This window comes from Dermacentor albipictus, chromosome 1 (genome assembly GCF_038994185.2).
Source record: "Dermacentor albipictus isolate Rhodes 1998 colony chromosome 1, USDA_Dalb.pri_finalv2, whole genome shotgun sequence".
Lineage (NCBI taxonomy): Eukaryota > Metazoa > Arthropoda > Arachnida > Ixodida > Ixodidae > Dermacentor > Dermacentor albipictus.
The window spans coordinates 322476301-322496970 of NC_091821.1; the positions used below are offsets into that span (position 1 = coordinate 322476301).

At 41.2% G+C, this 20670-nt stretch overlaps 1 protein-coding gene across 2 annotated transcripts in view; it reads right to left on the reverse strand.

The window, feature by feature from the left end:
- Positions 1 to 20670, reverse strand: part of LOC135919417 (unconventional myosin-IXb-like) — an 80969-nt gene that overhangs the window by 45862 nt on the left and 14437 nt on the right. Inside the window, exons 5-22 of one of the 2 annotated variants that reach the window (XM_065453240.1) lie at positions 20248 to 20342; positions 19380 to 19542; positions 15600 to 15700; positions 15374 to 15428; positions 15012 to 15089; positions 12333 to 12422; positions 10786 to 10899; positions 9336 to 9473; positions 8476 to 8597; positions 8216 to 8357; positions 7049 to 7232; positions 5662 to 5734; positions 5390 to 5536; positions 4476 to 4515; positions 4257 to 4358; positions 3568 to 3648; positions 620 to 730; positions 396 to 518 (exon numbers count right to left, since the gene is read on the reverse strand). In XM_065453240.1, coding sequence (XP_065309312.1) covers positions 396 to 518; positions 620 to 730; positions 3568 to 3648; positions 4257 to 4358; positions 4476 to 4515; positions 5390 to 5536; positions 5662 to 5734; positions 7049 to 7232; positions 8216 to 8357; positions 8476 to 8597; positions 9336 to 9473; positions 10786 to 10899; positions 12333 to 12422; positions 15012 to 15089; positions 15374 to 15428; positions 15600 to 15700; positions 19380 to 19542; positions 20248 to 20342 — 1959 coding nt within the window. Of the gene's footprint in view, positions 1 to 395; positions 519 to 619; positions 731 to 3567; positions 3649 to 4256; positions 4359 to 4475; positions 4516 to 5389; positions 5540 to 5661; positions 5735 to 7048; positions 7233 to 8215; positions 8358 to 8475; positions 8598 to 9335; positions 9474 to 10785; positions 10900 to 12332; positions 12423 to 15011; positions 15090 to 15373; positions 15429 to 15599; positions 15701 to 19379; positions 19543 to 20247; positions 20343 to 20670 lie in introns of both variants that reach the window. The other variant, XM_065453239.1, reaches the window with a different exon arrangement.

Here is a 20670-nt window from a genome sequence, read left to right on the forward strand (position 1 = left end):
CATTTTTTTGTTTTCCCAAAGTTTCAGTTTTTGAAGTTAAACTGTCCAGAATTCATTACAATGCATTGACCCTGTGCCAGACATGCTGTGTCATACATGCCAGTAATACCATTGCCCACAGACATTGCTGTCTCTGGTACCAATGCATGTAAAAATGACTGAAAATATTACTATCAGCATTTTTGAAAAGCTCCATGTGGTTTAAGTGCAGTCAGAGGACTTCTATTTTCATGATTTTGCTTATCCCGAAATTTTTCCTGGTTTTCACAGCTTCGAGTTAACGGGGATTTACTTTATACATGTGTCTATGCAGGATATGACACCACTGCTGCGAGTGTGGCTGAAGTGTCCGCAGAGTTTTTGTCGCGTTAAAAATGTTGACAAAAGACCCTTGCCTTGGTCTTCCCCATCTGATAGTTGTTGCGATCAAGGTTGATGCGAAGCAGGAAGTCTCGGATGTCACTTCTGGAACTGATGAGCCCACGTGGCAGCAGCACCCTGTAGCGCTGGATGAACTCCTGCTCAAGAAGCGAAACAGGCACAGAGCCACCAATAAGCCTGCCCACCACGGAAAGGAAAAGTTAAAGCATATTACACTCTTTGCAGGAAATGCTTCTACCTCGAACGGCAGGCGAACACTGTAGCCAGACTGCCGTATCCTAACTGTCTCCAACATTCCCGTGTACCTCAGCTGCTGGAGGATGACACCCTCGTTAAAGGAGCATGGCACCTGAAGAGAATGCAACAAACATCAGTCTGCAATGAGTACCTTGTACTTTTAGTTGACATTAGTTCCTACAAGAACATGTGAGAGAAAAACATGTGACAAAAAAAGGAAGTAAGCACTTCAAAGTTTCCAGGTTCAAGCACCAGCAATATGAACCTAATACCTCTTGAATGAGTGGCTTATTTTACCAAGTACAGAAGATTCTGATTGATGGCTGCATTGACAATTGAATTAATAAATAGGTAGCAAAAAAAGGCAGCTTTGCTCACAAAAGCCTTCACAAGCTCTCACTCTCTGAGACACCTGGCTAAAAGATAATGCCACCAAAAAAAGAACAGTGAAACTCTTCCTCCTAAAGTGTGGCTGGGTAAGTGTCAGCCTGAAATTACCACATTTATTCAATTAAAAGGCAGTCACAATTATAAGGCAAATGCATAGTTCAGGAACCCCCCAAATTGAATAACGTAAGTACGTACACCAATATAAGGCAATATAAAGTAACTGACAGAGTATTCAAATTTGGTGAGGATTGCCCAAAACACCAATCAAAACTAACCCTCCTCCCCTTCATTCTTAGGAAATAACAAAACTGGATTGGTGAAAACATTCCCTTGAGGTGTGACCTAACGGTAACACATGCCGCATTGCTATGAAGACACACCATAATGTAAAATTCATGACACCTCGAGGTGAAATTTACATATAACCCACACCTCACTTTCACGATAAATTTCCTTAAAATTTTCGGTGCAGGTTATATGTGCGAAAATGAGGGACTACGTCCCCTGCCAAAGTTTAGGAGCTGCTACAATTTGTGCTGCCATCTAAAACCTGCATCACCGGATATGTGGCACTGCTGCCACCATAGTGAAACACTAACTGAATTTATCAACCTCGTATATAAGGCCGGGGGCTACTTCGATGCTATGAATTCTGGAAAAAAAACCTTGCCTTATATTCGAATGAATATTGCAATGGTTAAAGCAGAAAGATCGTCTTCCACAGCATATTTCAAATGATCTGAAATTTTGACGTTCACACAGAGATCAGCCACACAGACAATCAGCCGTGGCTAGTACGTGAATTGCTGTAGAGATTAGCAAAGATTCATTGAGACAGCACATGGCTGCTTCATTTTTTAATGCTTTATATATATTAGGAGTGTCAAGCTGGAAAAAGTGTGCGTTTGTGTGTACACGCACGCGTGTGTGTGTGGGGGGGGGGGGGAGCCAATCACATGGTAGAGGTAGAGAGGGGATGGGAGAGCTTAGAAGAGTATGTGTGTGTGCGCATGCGTCAATATTACATATATATATATATATATATATATATATATATACATGGCATAGCTGACAGTGGTCTGATTTGGACCACCATCAGTTGCACTTCGCTCGTAGAAGAGGCAGGACGTGTGTCAAGTGAGCTACGTACTGAACAACACTTTGCAATGTAGTGAACGCTGTTGAAATCATGGATCCTGGACCTAAAATATATGTGCCATAATGCCCCCAATTAATTTATCTCGTATTTACCACTAATATGCCACTGAACTATTGTTCTTTGTGTTATAATTCTGTACTATGCTAACTTTATCTTCCTTTGGAGTACCGAAGTATCTCATATTCGCAATTAATTTTCCAGTGCATCAATAAAACAAAACATCTAATAGCATGCCTGTAATAAAACTAGACATTGGTTTGTAAATAACACCTGTCTTATGTGCCTATTTCTTAATTTTACTTACAATAATCTGAAAACAATTGAATGGCAGCAATTCAAAATTAAATGAGACCAATTGTTATCACACAACAAATTTTCAACAACAAAAAATCACTTTAATAACATACTTATAAAACTCCACAAGTTCTTTTGAACCAGTGTGTTGAATAAAAATATTTTCAGGTTCAGTTTGGGCTCGGGTTCATTTAAAGTTAGGTTCCGGTACAGCTCCAGAGTGAAAATAATGGTTCGAACCAGTGCGGAGCTTCCTGAACTGGATCACTTGAATTCAAATGAGTTCGAAAAAAAAATGCATTTGCATGCCTCCAGTTGAAAAACACGTAATGTTTTTGGAAAAACATTGAAGTTCCTTTGGCTACTAGCTGTGTAAAACTACTGTAGGCTGCTTCTTTTGCATGGCCATTAACCTTTAAAAAATTATGACACCAATGACTTGCCATAACAGTTGTATCTCGGGTCAGAATTTGTAGTATTTTCAGTATGCTTCATGATGCCCTGCGCACCTGTGCCACTGCTTTATCGTGTTACCCCTTCCATTTTTTTTTTTTCGTTCATTGGATTCTTGAAGTTGCCCAGGCTCGTTGTTCATAATGTACAGCAGCTAGTTCTAAGAGAACTTGTAAAGTAGTAAAACTGACTGTTTGGCTACAGCTGGTACACTTTTACAGCTAAGAACAGAGCATGAAAACAAGACAGGACGAGAGAGACAACTGGGGTGATGCTTTCAGCTCGGAACTACACATTTCACACGAGTTGTGCAGAATGCAGCTGTGACGGTGAGTAGAAGTGCACATTGTATGGAGGGCAGTTTTGGAGTGAACAGAGAGGTTAGAACTACTTTTTTAATTTTTTTTTAAATGTGAGCAAATGGAATCAAAGAATCTGATTTTCTTCGCAGGTAGTTTAGATGTTCAGTAAAGGTTCGTATAAACATTAGTGATGAGGGTTTTTATGTTTTTGGTGCCTCCCCCCCCCCTCATTTCAGGGAAATGCCAAGTTTCCCACTAGCATTTTTAATATTATGGTTCCAAGTACAGGGTACTACATAACAGAGCATGCAACCTAGCACTAATTAAATAATATTAAAGTGAGCTGCTTACCTTGCCAGCGTTTGACTTTAAGCAGCGGACAAAAAATGGATTTGCCTGATTAAGGGCTTCCATGAGGTGACTCAGAGACACCTGAAAAAAGGGTGCACAGGAAGCATATGTGGCACTAAGTAATGCTAATCAAAACAGAACAGGTCGCCTGAAGTGGCAGAGATTCTCAAAGCAACACAAGCACGAGTACATAATAATAGACAGCTTAGTAATCGCCGCTCTAGATTTACAAGTTCAAAAAAAAAAAAAAAAACTCACCTTCTTCTTAGCCAATGTCATGTACTAAGCCAATGTCATGTGCTACTGTCAACAGTATTCCTGGAATTTTGCAACTACGCACTTTTCACTGAATTTTCACTGAATTTTCCTCAAATAGCTGTCAATTGTGCTTTGCAGTTTTAAAGAGAAGTGCTGAACAAAGAATAGTTATTTTGACAAGTAAAGTAATGCTAATCAAACAAAGCAGAATCAAACTGTGTAATAATCATTCATATATCATGAAAAGTCTCCACTGGGAAACAATTTCTTTAATATATGCAAGTGAGCGCTGTGTGCCTTGAATTGAATGCAACAATCTCTTGGTAAAATTAGTATATCCTAGATGCACAGCAACTATTTTGAGAATTACAGCTCAAAGCAGTTGGTTATCCTTATGCAGCTGAATCAGTGAAGGCTGCTAAGCCACCAACCTGAAACTGAGCAGTGACTGTTGGGGGCTTTCTGCCTGTGCGTTGAGGGTGAGGATGTGTCTTCCCAACAACTGTTTTCACACTCTGCAAGTTCTTGAGCCCCTGTAAGCATCAACGCTCAAATATTACAAATAAATAAACAGAGCATCTGACATACACCAAAGAATAACACTGAGGACTCAGTTCTGAACAAAAGAAAAAGCAGTTCAGTGCCTTCACCTTGTCCACTCTGTTTCGCGACCTGGTATTCTTGTTTTTCCTGCATTAAAAGAATCAGCAACAACAGTTTGTATAAGTGACAAAAGTAAAACTTCGCCACAGCTGGCATGGAGTATGTCAGCTGTGCACTCAGAGTAACAAAGACAGCTAGATCATAATGCTGCAGTTTTTTATGTGGGCATGAACACTGTTGCACGTGTGTGTCACACAGTACATCTACAGCCATCGACCAATTTTCTGGACGCCCGATTTTTCAGACATGCCCAATAATAAAGGTGCCTCCGTGGCGCCACCATGATACCCCATAGAGTCAATGCATAAGAACATCTGAAATTTTGTGTGCAAGAACCGTTCACTGTCTGATTTTCCTGACTTTTTGTCATGACCGCAGGTCCGAAACGCGATCTCGCCGCCTCTACAGGCGCTATCGCACGCAGATCCGATCGCTCATTGAAATCATTCATCGCCGTTAGCAATGGCACCGACTCCGCCTTTATAATCCTCGCAAATGGCTTCGAAGCTTGGATAGCACAGCGCATTGCATAATGCCGGTTCCCAAAAGTCAGCTTCGCCCCAATCAGCAATGTTATGTGGTGAAGCATACCAGAAGTGCAACTGGGGGCAATGGACAGGGAACATGGTATGTAATCCTTAATTATACACACGTGAACCCGCTGTCTCCTATCACAGTATGAGCACCGATACCCCTAATAAGTGTACTGGGAGGCCTTTAGAGCTATTCCAGACCTTGCTGTGACATTTTGAGGCCTTGTGGGCAGTAAAAGGCATGCAGTCAATTTTTCAGACTGCCCAATTTTTCGGACGTTTTCGAAGCTGATAGGGAGTCGGAAAAATCAGATGTTGACTGCATATTAAAGCATGCCAAGGTGAAAGAGAGGAAAAAGCCAACTTACATCATAATCTGGTTCGCTCGTTCGAGAACACTGGCCTCACTGGCACAGAGGTGTGTGTTTCCGCGGTGCACAGGGCAGGAGGTGGCTGCAAAACTGCCAGGGCAAGCACCCGTGCCGAGAGATGTCCGCCTTGAAGAGACTTGGTTGCTGCTGCAAAGATAAATCCTATGTCCATGAACACTGTATGCACAACTGTAAGTGTTCTCCATCAAAAGCAAATTGCTCTCGAACAATTGAACAAAAAACTGATAGAACTGGAATGGAAAACCCACTTGGAATATCCATCACCGGAGTGCCTTCCTCTGTAAGCCAAAGATGGCCTCTTGGAACCAGCGTTTATACGTCCTGGAAGAAGATACACAAGCACAAAAAGCCTTGAACAATGATTAGCTGACGGGCAAAATGTATCGTCTATTGAGTTTACACTGATGCTGCCTCAACTGGGAGAAAACATGCACTGGGCACGTAGCAAAGAACCCAAGTAAGTGTGTGTCAGCTACACCGGCAGGGAATCAAGCCCTCTGGGCCAAGTATGCCGAGCGGGGTCCTGTGTTGTGCCAACTTTTTGAGAGAGAAGAGGCAAAAGGGGCAGCTTCATGAAGAGTTGGCTCAGGAAGGCTGGCTGCTTGACGTAATGCTCCCACCTAGTTTATTTCCTTCCTCCATGCATTTATCTAAACAAATAGAACCGGCTGCTACAGGCCATATTCCTACACACATAGAGGCACTGTCAGAGCAGTGAAAACAGTGTGTTCACACTACAGGCAATACAATTGAACCCACCTATAACAATATTCAATTCCCATGAAAACTCCATTGTTATAACCGATAATTGTTATAACCAGGTTGCACGAAAAAAATTCGAAATGGGTGATGGCGTAGCTGTTCCAAGAAAACTATAATGGCCGGGAGGCCAGTTCTACGCATGTACGCGTGGTGTACACATGTCGGGAAAATACCTGGTACAAATATGAGAATGTCTGTACAACAACGCAAACTTATTGCACCAGCCTTTTATTTTCAAAAGTAATTGAAAAGGTCAAAATGTAGGTGGTTAACCACAGTTAGACTCCCTCCTATGAAAGCAGAATGATGGGCGGCCTGAACAATTTGAGAGGCGGGCTATCGATATCGCTCTCACCTCTCAGTGTTGCTGGAGGAGGGACTCTTACTTCTTTAGAGGCTGCTCAGATTGAAAAATTCTGCTTACTAAATATCCACACGCTTTTGGAAGTAACTGCTGCAGTGTTTACACTGCCAAGGATGAGCTTTGCGTTGTGCCATAAAAAAAACAGGTCCTTAGAAATCGGTTGTCTGTCCCTTTAAGCAATATAGTCTAATGAAACATCCCAGTGGTCCTCTGATGTCTAAAAAAAAAATAGCCTTCAATCTTTCATACCTGTCTTCTCTTCTGAATATTTAAAAGCCTTCCCTAATAGTGCAGCTCCTAAAACCACATATTTCCAAAGGCCGTTACATTGATACTGTCATACAAATGTTCTTCGTAAGCTCTATCACACATCAAAGCCCACAAGTAGGGAGCACTGAAATTACAGCACAACGGTTTTTGCTTTTGATCTGCTCTTGGAGCCATCAAATTGAACTGAAGACCAAACTACGAAGCAGTCAACTTTATCAATGCACAAACTAAGCACAAACCTTGACTGTGAGAGGTGGTGCGCCTCAATGCATGATAAGAGCGGAAGAAGGCTCGCAAGATGGCCCAGCGAAACAAGGCCACAGGGTCGGCGCCCACCAATTCTCGGACCAGCGCGACGCTAGAGCTTTTCAGCACCATCACCACATCAGGCCGCATCAAGTCCAAGTTCTTCTCCTTGAAGTCCTGGTTAGTGAAGAGCAGAAGGCACCAGTGAAACCAGCAAGAAATATGGAAAAGCAATAGAGAATGCAACAAAAAATACATGGGCTCAACCTCACAACATGCACTTTTAGTTCCCATACAACCACCTCATTGTACATGGCCAGCTTGTACAGGCTTTTAACCTTCAAACACTGGGCATCTTATATATACATACTTGTACCTCACAAGCTGTTCATATCTAACAGGCCTTTCTTGTCATGACATGTCCATCACTGCTGTGTTTTAAGAGTGCAAAGTGGTAAATGACTAATGCGGGCTCTATGTCAAAACAGCTGAAATTTCAGGATCTGTCGCAATAGTGAAGTAAACTGCAAGTAGGCATAATTGCACCCCTTCAGCCTTGTATCCCTTTAGTTAGACTTTATTTAAAATTTCAGGAGTTGCAACAAATTTACAATTTCTTACGGTATTAAACATCATGTGCAAGGCACCTGGAACAAATGCAGGGGAAATACAAGCTGAGGTGTTGGGTACACAGCACTATTTATTGATATAATTATTAGTCAAAATGATAATTCTATGTGACTATGTATAGACTGGAAATACATTTTAAGGAACTATGTGTTTAATGAGGTTCCATTCCATCTTGGCATTCCTGAACATTTGATGGTTCTCAACATTAAGTGAATGTCAAAAACAATTATTCTCATATGAAAATTTATATGCAATATTCATATAAGGCTGGTTTGTGTTTCAACATACTAGCACATTTGAGATTTTCTTTAATTAATGAAAATGTCTGAAACAAATTACATTTATAGAACATTTGAACTAGTCACACTGGCTTGGCCTTGACCCTTAGGTCTGCCTTACTTCCACAACTTGAACAGTAAGGGAGGCACAGGCCTTGAATATGTCAGTGGTATGCATCGTGTACTAACACAGTTCTTGTTGTCTGTTTCACAGCTTAAAGCGAAATGATTTTCTCTGGTCTTCATACCAACCTTGATCTGATACTTGACCCGTCCGGCATAGTGGTGCACCAGGAAAGCATTCTCCCGCTTTTGAGGCATGTCATAGAAAGGATTCTTCTTATGGTGATTCACAAACTTCTGCAGCAGCATGGCATTTGTGGCCCCAGAGAAGCTGTGTACAACCGTAGAGCAAGTGTAAGCAAGCCCACCCACCAATGAATCTCCAAATCCAGGATAGAGTAAGTTAAGCAGGATGGAGTCAGAAGCCCACATTGCATCCGAACACATACTTGCACTGGTCATTCAGCAAGCAAAGCAGGCCATGGGGCTTTCCCTCAATCAGATTTAGGCAGCCTGTGTTGTCTGTAAACTCGATGTTCTTCCACTGGATGCCTTCTTTCTGGTACTCTTCCTGCAACGGAGATCAAGAGAGAAATATTTATGCTACCAGAAACAACACCCAGCCAGACCAGAAACAACACCCAGCCAGGACATCACAACCGAGTGCTCAACTTAGGATACTGTCCTGATGAAGCCTTCCTTTTATAATAATGTTGTTTTAAAACCACTTTGCACAAAATTAGCACACTGCAGTGAAAAGATTCACAGGCTTTATCTGGAACAACACTGCCATGCAAAAAAACTTAAGTGCATATCTTATTATAGGTAACTGTAGCCCTTCGAAGGGTTGAAAAAAACAAAGCAGGTGGACATCAAAACAATTGAGACTGTTGAGCATGCATGTAAATGCTCAAGTGTGAAACAGGTTAAAGTACCATCCTCCTTAGCGCAGCTGATGTCGTATGCACTGCACAATTTTCACCCAACTTGCATAGCACTATCACATGAGCTTGAAAAAATTGAAAGAAGACAAAAGAAAAGAACTGGAAGGAAGAGCACTTCCGTAACCTTATACACTTAAAAACAAAAACAACTGCTGCTTCTTTCACCTAGGATGACAGAGGCTGTCTGCAGAATGACCGCACGTGCGCTTTCCATTAAAATGTTACACCGAGCGTACAGCCTACACGCACACACACACACACACACACACACACACACACACACACACACACGCACACAATAACAATAATGAGCATAACAAAAGTTTCCATAAATGCAAGAAATGACTGTTGCTGTGTAGCCTCACCTGTTCATACTTGAATACGTGTTGATTGAAGTAGTACTGCAGGTGCTCATTGGCAAAGTTGATGCAAAACTGCTCAAAGTTGTTGTGATCACCAAAGTCCTCAAAACCAAATATGTCCAGCACACTTATGCTGTTGCCCTGTAGAAGAAATTAAGCATAAACAATGAAGACACGCGACTCTCCCTTATGCTCCCCCTTGTGTTGTTTTCCCCGCATTTATCTTGCATCTCCTGTAATCCGGCTTCCACATGCAGCTAAGCGCAACCGCCAGTTGGTGTAGTCACACATTAGTACGAGAGATGGCACAATTGTTGCTCTGTTAACACCACCCAACAGCGGGGTTACTTGGGCACAAGAGAGTCGAGAGCCTCTTCCTCTTTTGGCTTAGGGTAAGTGGGGCGTACAGACCTCTCATGCACCTGTCACCACGCTCTGCGGGACCAGGACCCGCAAGAGACTTCAGAGAGGGTCACTGGCATAGATGAACGCAATCGTTCAAACACACCACCGTTCCTGTGACTGTACATGCGAACGATTAGGCAGTGGTGTCTGGCATGGGGTGGACATATTTGCTTGATATCCTGTCACAGTGAGTTGGACTTTCTCAATTCATTCGCGCCCATAAGCACGTTTTATTGATATCGATTCGCCTGGCTTGATTGATGTATAAAAGGCGCAATAAATGCCCTTTTGATTGTTTGCACTGCTGTCTTGCCCTTATTTTGTCCCAAGAGGACATTCGAGATCCCACAACATGCACAGGTATTTAGATCAATAAAAAAAAAAAATTCCCTGTGTCAGGACTATTAAAGAAAAACAAGAAAAATACACACACACAAATGTAGAAAAAAGAAAAGGAAAAAAAAAAGAGGTACGGTGTAGCTTGGCAGAAAGTTCAAAACTAAGCTAAACTTAACAGAACAATTAGCCAAAGGTAGAAAAACGAAAACGAAAAAAAAAAGAGGTATGGCGTAGCTTGGCAGAAAAAAGTTCAAAACTAAGGTAAACTTTTAGCCAAAGGTTGATTTCTGACATTGCTTTTTTCTACCAGTAAACTTGCAAGATACATGCAAGATACCTGCAACCACATAGTAGAAAGAGAAGACATCAGTGGCATAGGCAGCTGATTTGACAGCTTGGACAACAGCCAGCTGAGAACGCAAACCGTTAATTCACTGACTGTCTAGGAACCACACAGGAAATGTAGTAGCTATTTGCCAATGATACCAATCCCACATTGTTTCAATTGTTACTGTACCTTTCTGAAAAATTCTTAAAAGGACAGCATTATACAGGCTTCTAGCTTCCCTTTACGGCCACTCCCCCTTATTGTTTATATGCAGGTCACACTACTCGTAAAGTACAACCACGCTGCTATATGAGCTAACCCAGATGCTAACCCTACATGCCTGCTTAAACACACTTGCTAACCATATATATCAGTACTAACTTTATGTTCCCGAAGGTCCTTTGCAGACAACAGGGCATGGTTCACTTGCATAACAATCCAGTCAAAGAGAGCTCCATAGAGACACTTGGCCATAGCATCTCGCGTAGCCACAGCCTGAAAGACATAGTTGACAGCCAGTCAGTACAGAAATGCTGCACAAATCAATACTATCGCACAGAGCCCACAGAACCAGCCCCTTCATACAGCAACAAAATTTAAGCATAGACCTCAGAGTTAGTAACTTCTTTTTTAACAAAGTCACAAAGTCACAGCCCAAGACACTCCATATATATTTAGTGAAAGGTCCCAAACTGATGAAGACGATAGCTACCTTAAATTTTTTTTATTTCTTGTTTTAATTGATCCTAAATGTTTTCCTTGTTATTTTTGAATACCCCTGTCAAGCGGGCAAGTTAAGTGCACTTACGGAGAGTGTCACTCAGTTTAAGAGAACTTTACCAAATATAAACGTCGCAAGTGGAATGTCACTTGCAGAAGAGTGTACTCTGGTCACAGTGTGTTCACGGAATGTACTTTGCTGGCTGAGTGCATAGCCTCACTGCCAGTGGTTTAAATGGTACAAAAGCTAATGCATTAAAACAAAGGACACATAAGTTCATCTTAATTGTTGAACAGCTTTTAACAAAATAATCAGAACAGAAGTCACTCATATTCTGTTCTAGCAGGATCAAATGCCCCCTCATCACACGCCACCATATTGTTCTTGATTGGCTAGACGTTCGCCTTGGCCGGGATTGACTTGCAACACTCCTATAATATAAATCTCCTAATTTTTTTTGTTCAGAAAATATAAATTAAGTTTGTTTTTTATGTATAACATTATGTAAAACAATCACATTTTAGAAGGTTTTTTTTTTCTTTTTAATCTATGTCATCAAAAAACTTCCAAGTTGTTTTTACTGCGAGTGCGCTGTTTTCCCATTAGCACCGCATAGCCTAAATTTTCACCCAAGGCCCCGAAGTGCACTCCCCATAAGTGCACTTAACCTGCCCGCTTGACAGAAGTATAAGCTTTCGCTTTAGATTCCCTCTTGTCAATGGTCAGAATGTAAAAAGGCAAAACAACCCCTAATTTCCTATAAGATTTCCGATTTTAAGGTATAAGATTTCCACATTTTGCTTTGCCTAGAAAAGCAGCGTGGATGCAATCAGGTGGCTCACTATATAAGCTCTTTAGTGTGCCTTTAGAAATATAGGCATATGAAAGTATGTATCAACCATGGGATAAAACGGAGTCAAGGCACTGAACCTATTAAATTCCTCTGAGGACTAGAACAATTTTCTGGTTATTTATGTCGCTCGAAAACATTTTTTTGTCTTTGGGGTGACAAAAATCTCACAACATTTAGCAACTTTCCCACCAAGTTACTGACATTGATAAATGCAGGAAAACAATTCCTTGTTTCTTTTTCTCTCTTTCTCTTTATTTATTTCTGCATGAGAAGATTTGATAACCTTTAAAGTAGAAGATGGTGAAAACTGCATTGACTGCAAAATTGAGAATCCAGGAGCACACCTGGTCTTACCTCTGGCATTTTGTAGCTAATGACTAACGTCTCCCCAGGGGCTTTGGCACGTTTTGTGGTCAGGGCAGAATTGAGTGTTTCTTCCTTGACCTAAGTGGAGTAGACAATACTCAATTAGTAATGGCAGGCCACTGCACTCATAGCTTCGCATAAAGTAATTTCCTTTGCTGTCCTATAAACCCAAACAGCAACACACAATTTAAAGGAATAGGTAGAGTGTGCCAATTGAGTTCTGTAGCTGCAACAAATAGAACATGTGCAGCTCAAAGAAATAGCACCAGGAACACCAGCACGCTTCACAATACATTTTGAGCACATATCTCTCTAAACCACTGCTAGTCACGGGTTTCTACCAGAACCATATACTTTGCATACTGATTGACATTGATTTCATAAGAACACACTTTCTAAACTCGCAGGTTAAAAGGTTATTTAATGCACTTCACTTGACCACTTCACCTACTGGTACCGATATCCGCAGCCACAAATGTTAGCAAAAGAATATTCTCTCATAACTCTTTCCTTACCACCAGAAATGTGTCCATTTTCAGTGCTTTAGGTTTTTGCCTTTTATTTCAAGATGTAGTACATTTGCAACGTATGTTGTTGCACATAAAATTATAGCCTGATTATTGGTGTTTTGAATATACTAAACAGCAGTAATTGCTCAGACAGTTCTGGAGAATTCTTATGTGAAACTTCAAAGAAGCACCTCAAGCAACATGAATAAAAGTGAAAATATTGCTATTCTTAGAATGAATATTAAAGGAAAAAATCTGAAGTATATGAAATATGTGCCTGGCTCCCAGCTCCCTACTTTTGTAAGTCAGACCACACAAAAAAATTACTACGCATATTTGTTGCCATCAAAAGTGATGCTCATGCTATGTAGAGAAGCAGTAACTTCGCAAATGTGAAAACAGGTAAGTTCTTACTGTGCAGGGAGCATTTGTTTTTACTCACTGCAGCAACCACCTAGTTCATACTTTTTACTGCATTCTTTAAGCTCAAGAAGCAATGGTTGTCAGGTCAGGAAGCATGCAGTAGCCTCCTCAAACTTGATTATTGCGTTCGGTCAGCTTCTCTGTACAATCAAACTGGTCTAGCGTGCATTCAACTGGTGCTGGAGCCTCCACATGCTTTGCTCAGTGTCTATACAGTATTGTACAGTAAAGTGAAGTGTTGCAGAATATTGTGCTGTAATGAATAAGGGCACTTCCGTAGGCGGTGCTCAATATGTAAGAGATTAGAGTGTTAGTCCAGCTTCAGTCACAGGTTGGTCTGAAATGAACTGCATGCTATCGCGTGAGTGAACACCCTGCACCACGGGAAGGACTGTTCATAATAATTTGCACGTATGCTGTCGAAATGCTGATAGCTAAAAGCCACCCATGGTGGGAAAAATAAAGTTGCACTTGATATCAGTCAAACACAATTATCAAAATAACAAGCACTCATGAGCATCTGCCACTGTTTGAGATATCATTAAAACAGACTAGACGTTGGACTGGAAAATTAAACAACCAGACAGAAGCATTTGTACCTTCACTAATGCTGTAATTTAAAAATTATGTTGCGAATAGAACAAAGCGCAAATTTTGCGTCATTTTATTCAGGAAGTACTAGGATCACTGGAGGCTAGCATCAACAATACCTTCAGCCGAACTTTTATTTTTCCAGACTCCCCCATCTGCCAAAAATTTTTAAACCTGACTAATAGTTAAAGTTTAGTCATCCTTTAAGGCAGCACCTGATGCTGCTAGTAGAATTAAAAGAGGAGTATTTAACAATGTGTAGAAAAACTGTTGACCAAATTGATAGATTTTTATAGGCCCAGTAAAGAAAGAGTAAATCTGATCTGCACTGCATTCACTAATTGCTTAGTCTAAATGATAGTCATAGTCACTTAAACACCTGAATATTGCGCAATCATCAGGGTGCGTACCTAGTCCATAAGTTCTGTCTGCATGGGACTATTTTTTATGTTTCCCATTATGCATCAAAGCACAAGACTAAGATCGGTGCAATTTATTCTTAACATAGCCTTTACCTTAATGAGAAAGTTGTCTTTACCATTCTGCTGGCTCACATTTTTTACACAACAGTAATAAATGTTTCCTATGTAAGCACCATGTGTTCTTTGATTCATTCACACCGGCATGGACTGCCACGATAGGCTCACATCTGTGTGCTTGCAATCACAGCATGGGAGCCTAGGGTTAGCAATGCAAAGATTACACTTCAAACCTAGCACTGTTCACAACAGTGTCTCCTGCATTTCCATCCATTGCATCATTCAGCTGGCAGAAAAAAATGCAATGTTAATAAATCTGCAATGCCACTCCTTTAAATATTTGCATTCATGACAAGCTAATGTGCTGTGCTCGACAACATGACAATGGCATTAAGGATGCCATCATGAAACACCGTGTTCAAGACATGTTTGCGAGCAAGCAAAGCCTGGAGAGGTTTGGTTTTTTTTGTACTTTCTTAATGAAACTATTTCTAGTTAGCAAAAGCACGCAGAGATTCCAGTAACTGTTTGCGTTTAATAAATAATTAGTGGGAGCTGGGGACGGCAGTTTCTCACATTTGGGCTGCTGTATATTTAACTGTTTGACTTAGCAAAAAAAAAAAAAAACATGTTTGACAATTCAACACATTCTCATGAAACCTTACCCCAAGAAGAGAGGAGATTAGGGAAAGTACTTCAGGATTCTTTACTTGCACTGCTTCATCACTGTGGTAGGTAGACTTCTGCAGGATAAAAATGAACCAAAAGGGCCACCAGTCAGAGTGATCTTAGAAAACATTAGGAATGTATATAAGCTCCACATTCTGTTATACCTGCTGCCATTTTTTTCTTAACCATACAAAGAAGCATCAGGTTTTCAAGAATTTCAGCTCACAAGACTGAACAAATCAGACACATCAGAAGAAAGCTAATCAAACACAGTGTGGACCGGGTCACACAGAAACCTGAGGCAGCACACTATCGCAGATTGCAGAAAAACAGGGTTTAAATAAGAAAATATATATACCTTGCTAAACTCAATGTTCCCAAGGTGCAACACTGCTGACAACACTCGAATCAACCTGCAACACATTTAAGAAAAGTTCTAATAAAAAGCTCCCACTAGTATGCAATGGCTACAGCACTTGAAATATGTGATAGCCAGTAAAGAGTAGTATCACAACCTCCAAATTCAGTGCTAAGCAAAATGCAAAGAAAACATAAGGAAACAAACCATCTATATCAGCACACACCTTTTCCGTTTGTCAAGGTTGAATCCAACCATGCGCATAGATTCCATCAACTTGGTGTACTCTTGTGCTTCATCTGTGCCTTCCAAGGTATAGCACTGACTCTGCACAATGCAACAGTTCCAATTCTTTGCATATAAGAGGCAATACCAACTCTTTCAAGGCACACACCATATAACGGACTCTGTTCCTATAGTATGCACCATAAATTGACACAGCTTATCATAATGGTGCATTTTTACTGCCTTAATTGGAAGCATTACTGCAGCAGCAAATGCCAAACTTGGTGACGTGACCCATTAAACATTGCCCTATTCTGCAGAAACACACCCAGCTCAATCCAAAAAGAAAGATGCAACATCATCAGCATTTACAGTGCGGACACATGACACTTAGAATGGTGCCAGCAGAATGAAGGCCAGCTTGGTTTCCTGTCTTTTGGCAAAAAACTTTCACATAGCCAATACCATCCTTCATCCACTCCGCACTAGTATGTTGGCCTATGACTGGAATGCAGGGCATCACACACCACAACTAATGATAATGTAACCTGCAATGCGACTTATATTTAATAACCTTGACCCAAATATTTGTTGGGCACTACAAGAGAACAGTGTCTCTGTAAACAGCTGTTCCTTTACACCAGGGGTGTGTGAATACCAAATCATAGATTTCGAAGAGAATATAGATTCAAATCAAGGAAAAAAAAGCCGGATATCGAATAAAATGTTTCACAAAATTTAATGCTTACAAATTTTAGGCAAGAAAACATGGTGCAACACATGCTCAGCAGTCTCCTAGCATGGCATCAAACGAATGTAGCAAGCTGTCAATAACTTAGGTACATAGAAATCAAGAAATATGGTAAGGTCCACTCTTATTAATGGGAACACCAAATTAGCAGGTCAGCACTGATTAGAACTCTGTTCTAGTATATGAAGGTCTGGAAAATATTATTTTCACCTATAGAATTTCTGCTGAACAGAATCGCATGCTTTCTTTTCTCTGAAACTAATGAATTAGTGACATGAATTTGTACTGAATACCACTGAGGTTCTCAGTTTAATAGTAGACCTGTTTTTTGCAGCAATCTTTTATTAATTGCATAAGAAGTACTGTTTTCCAATTTTTCTCAAAAATACAAAAGGGCTTGTCCAACTTTCTGGAAGGTGGGTTATCGTAAAGTCAATCTGCTCGACAGGCGAAATGACCGCGCATCACATGACTCTATTACCGTTCCACGCATAGCAGTGCCGACAGTAAAGAGCAGTCATCTTCCACTCTGTTTCACTGTCAAGTTCAGCGTGTGATTTGACACCTGTCAAAGATTCTGAAATCTAGAGGGTCACAGCAAGTTCGCACAACTTCCAAACGCTCACTTTGGTTTGTGAAGCAGTTTGCCAGCTTTCCGAATGTTGTGCTGCTGCTGCAAATATATCTGAGTTGATTCGGCACCAAACCGTAACTTTAGTTACGGATGCCCAATAAAACAATGACCATTAAGCCTAAGTGGCCTAGGCTGTGTTCACCAAAAATTTGCAGCTGGCCAATGTGATAACAGGCCACAAGCCATCGCAGAATGCTTGATGCTGATATGCTTGTAAGATGGCTCAGTGTGTTCGGTCGTGTGATCACGTGTGAAGAACGACAGCTGTTGAAGCAGCGTGAAGTTCATTGCCGCGTATTCAACACCGCATGAGTACTGGCGGCTAATCAACCCAATTTTCACACATGCTTTCACATTTTACGACATATGCGCTGTTATCATTGCTGTTCCCTCTGTCTGCATTGTGTTATCATTCTGATCGGTGTTGTCAACCTGAACGACCCTCGTACCGACTGAGGTGGCCCAAGCCGACGCGGCACCATTGTGAGAATCGTGGCATTCGGGCACAGTGTGTGCTATCCCATATCGGGCCGGTGTCAAGGAGCTTTTGCAATGACAAAGTCCGCTATGTCAGCTGGGGCAGCCCGTCTGCAGCGCACTCGGCAATTTTCTTTCACCGAAAACAAAGTGAAATGCTCGCTTGGGCAGCACCGAGCACGAGGGGCTCCACAGCGCATGTGACATGTAGCAGTGCACGTGTTTCGATATCGAATATATTGAACATTAGAAAAATCAAATGGTAAATATTCGATTTAATTCAGTGATATTTAAGATTCTCACACCCCTACATTATAACCATCATCTGTTTCGAAAAAAATTCATGACCAGTTGAATGTCAACATGACAAAATGGCAGATATAACGATGTAAATCTAAAATACTTATTGATATCAGCATGTAACGAATATATGCTTATAATGAGTATATGCTTATAATAAATATCGGGTAAAAGAGAGATATTTCTGTGTCTTATATAACTTCATTGTAATGAATGTCAGACTAATAGTGTGCAAACATTATGGCAACACACACCTCCTGAAGAACATTGGTTGCTCTTCCGGATGGATGGACGGATACAACTTTACTGAACGTCCAGCAAGGTTTAACGTGAGCAGGGCTTAGGTCTTTCATCATGGGGGATCGTCAAAGCCCTGCCTCAACCCCACCTAACGGGCTAGCTCGCCTGCCCACGTCTGGATGTCGAGGTCTGAGCTGCACAGAGCGGCGGCCCACCTCAACAACAGTGTCTCCGGAGTAACTGCCATCCTTCCTATAATTACATTGCACTCCCACAACATGTGTTTGAGGGTTGCTGGCCTTTCCTGGCACAATTTGCATGTGTCATCCTGATGCTTATCTGACATTCACAAAAAAAGCAGATCACAAAATTTCTTATCAAATGAAAGCCTTGCCCCCACTGGTGTCATCTGGTGTCTTAAAAGTGATTTCACGTTGGGTCCTTTTACTGCATACTCAGTCAACAACCAATTTTATGGGCATGTCCGATAATTTGTACGCTTTCGCAGCACTCATAGAGTCAATGTATAAGAAAGTATGGAATTTCGGATGCAAGAACCCTTCACCATCTGATTTTCCAAACTTTTGGCATGACCGGAGGTCCAAAATGACATTAATCGGAGCAACCAACACCACCATTTTTATTATCTTACCGCCTCCAACCAGTGCCCTCACACACAGATCCGCTGACAGCCATAGCTATGCAGCACCGCGGCAACGCTAGGTCTAGCTGCTTCAATGTTCACTACGAAAATTCTTGCTGTTCTAAGCCGTGTTTTTCATTAAAACAATTTGCCACTGCCAGCAATGGCGCTGACTCCACCTTTGTAGTCCTCGCCGATGGCTTCGAAGCGTGGAAAGCACAACACATTGCATATTACTGGTCCCCAAAAGTCAGCTTCGCCGCTATACAGCTGTGTTACTCGGCAAAGCATACACGAGGTATCGCAGTGAAGCATATCAAGAGTGGGAAGGGGCAATTGTCACGAGAAACGGTATGTATTCCTTAATTATAATGCGTGCACTCGCCATCTCCTGTCACCAATGTGCACCAATGTGCCTAATAAGCGTAATGTCAGCCCTTCAGAGCTACTTCGGATGTTCCTGTGGCGATTTGTGCCCTGGGGGCAGTAAAACGCATGCATTCATTTTTTCGGACATTGTTGAAGCCCCTAGGGAATCGGCAAAATCGGAAGTTGACTGTGGCTTGTAGGTATTGTTTCACCATATTATTGAATAAACTTCACTTCAAACTTCAAAAGCACCCATCCTGTTGCTGTTGTGCTGTGAAAGCTACCACTACAACAGCACATGCATTCGGCACCAAAGATAACACCACTTCCAACAAAAATAAAATGTATCATTATCCATGCATTATACCTGGTTGAGGTAGTAATAGTCTTCAGGACGAGTCAGGTGCAACTCCTCGCGCTCTTCCTTGGAGGCCCCCGCCAGCAGGTAGTAGAAGACATGATAGTTACGCTCCTTCTTGGCCTGAGACACGATGCGTGACTTCTCCAACAGGTACTTCTGCACTACAGCTCTGAAGGACCCCCAAGGAGAATGAGAAGTTACTTTCAGAATTGCACCTATGCAGTGAGTACGGTCCATGATAGTTATGAAATCAAATGTAATGAAGGCCACACACAATAATGCACAGCAAAATTTAAATTAAGCAATAATGCTGCTTTATCAAGTGCTTTCACATCTATACAGTCAATAGCATTAAGTTAGTTTAGCTTGGAAGTATTTCTTCAAGCCTCATTCTAATTTATTGGACAGGAAGATGTTGATAAGCAGAGAAAATAAAACACTATGCCAATTTTGTGCCCCAACTCCAGCACTGGCACTTTCATATGATGTTATGGATTTTCAAGTACTTTTGATATTTGGCCCAATTTTGATTAGGAAAAGTTCAAGTTCACTATGCCAAGTATTTTGTTCCTTTAGAATGCAATGTAATCCTTCTTCATCAATACAGTGCTAACTAGACTTGAGCAGATGCTTTCAAAACATCACAACATCAGAAGGAGCAATGTATCGTTTCTGTGTTTTTCCTGACTTGTTAATACTCTGCTCATAGTGAGACTGATGTTTACAGTACTCCATAAGCTTAGCTTACCAAACCCAGCTTGACATAACATTTCTCTTTAGTGTTCCTTAAAAAGGAAGCTACACATGGAAAGTGAGCAGCAGGTGCCGTTGACAAATTATGTATGTTTTCAATAGTCATTGCTGGTTGTCTTACCCATGAACCATGCCATTCTCTCTGTAGTTGACTTGGATAAACTTGCCAAATCGACTTGAATTGTTATTGTGTTTGGTCTTGGCATTCCCAAAAGCCTAGAATCAAGAGAAAATCACTTAATATATTATCATTCTCAGATGCTAGCTCGAGGATTGTTGAGAAAATTGGCAACAGTGAGAAAGGATGCGATAAACCAGAGATTAAATTTAAAGCTACTTTGTCTACATGCATCATCACAAAACAGCACAGCCAGATACAGCTCCATAAAGAAGCTTTTTATGCTTCCATTACATCCATCTTTGCATCCTCATATTTTTCACAGAGCTGTGCAACATGCAGCAACATATGTTAGCAGTTATCCTTACTGCTTTTTTTAAAAGAGAGAGAGAGAGAGAACAAGTTGAAGTAGCAGCTGTCTTGAGA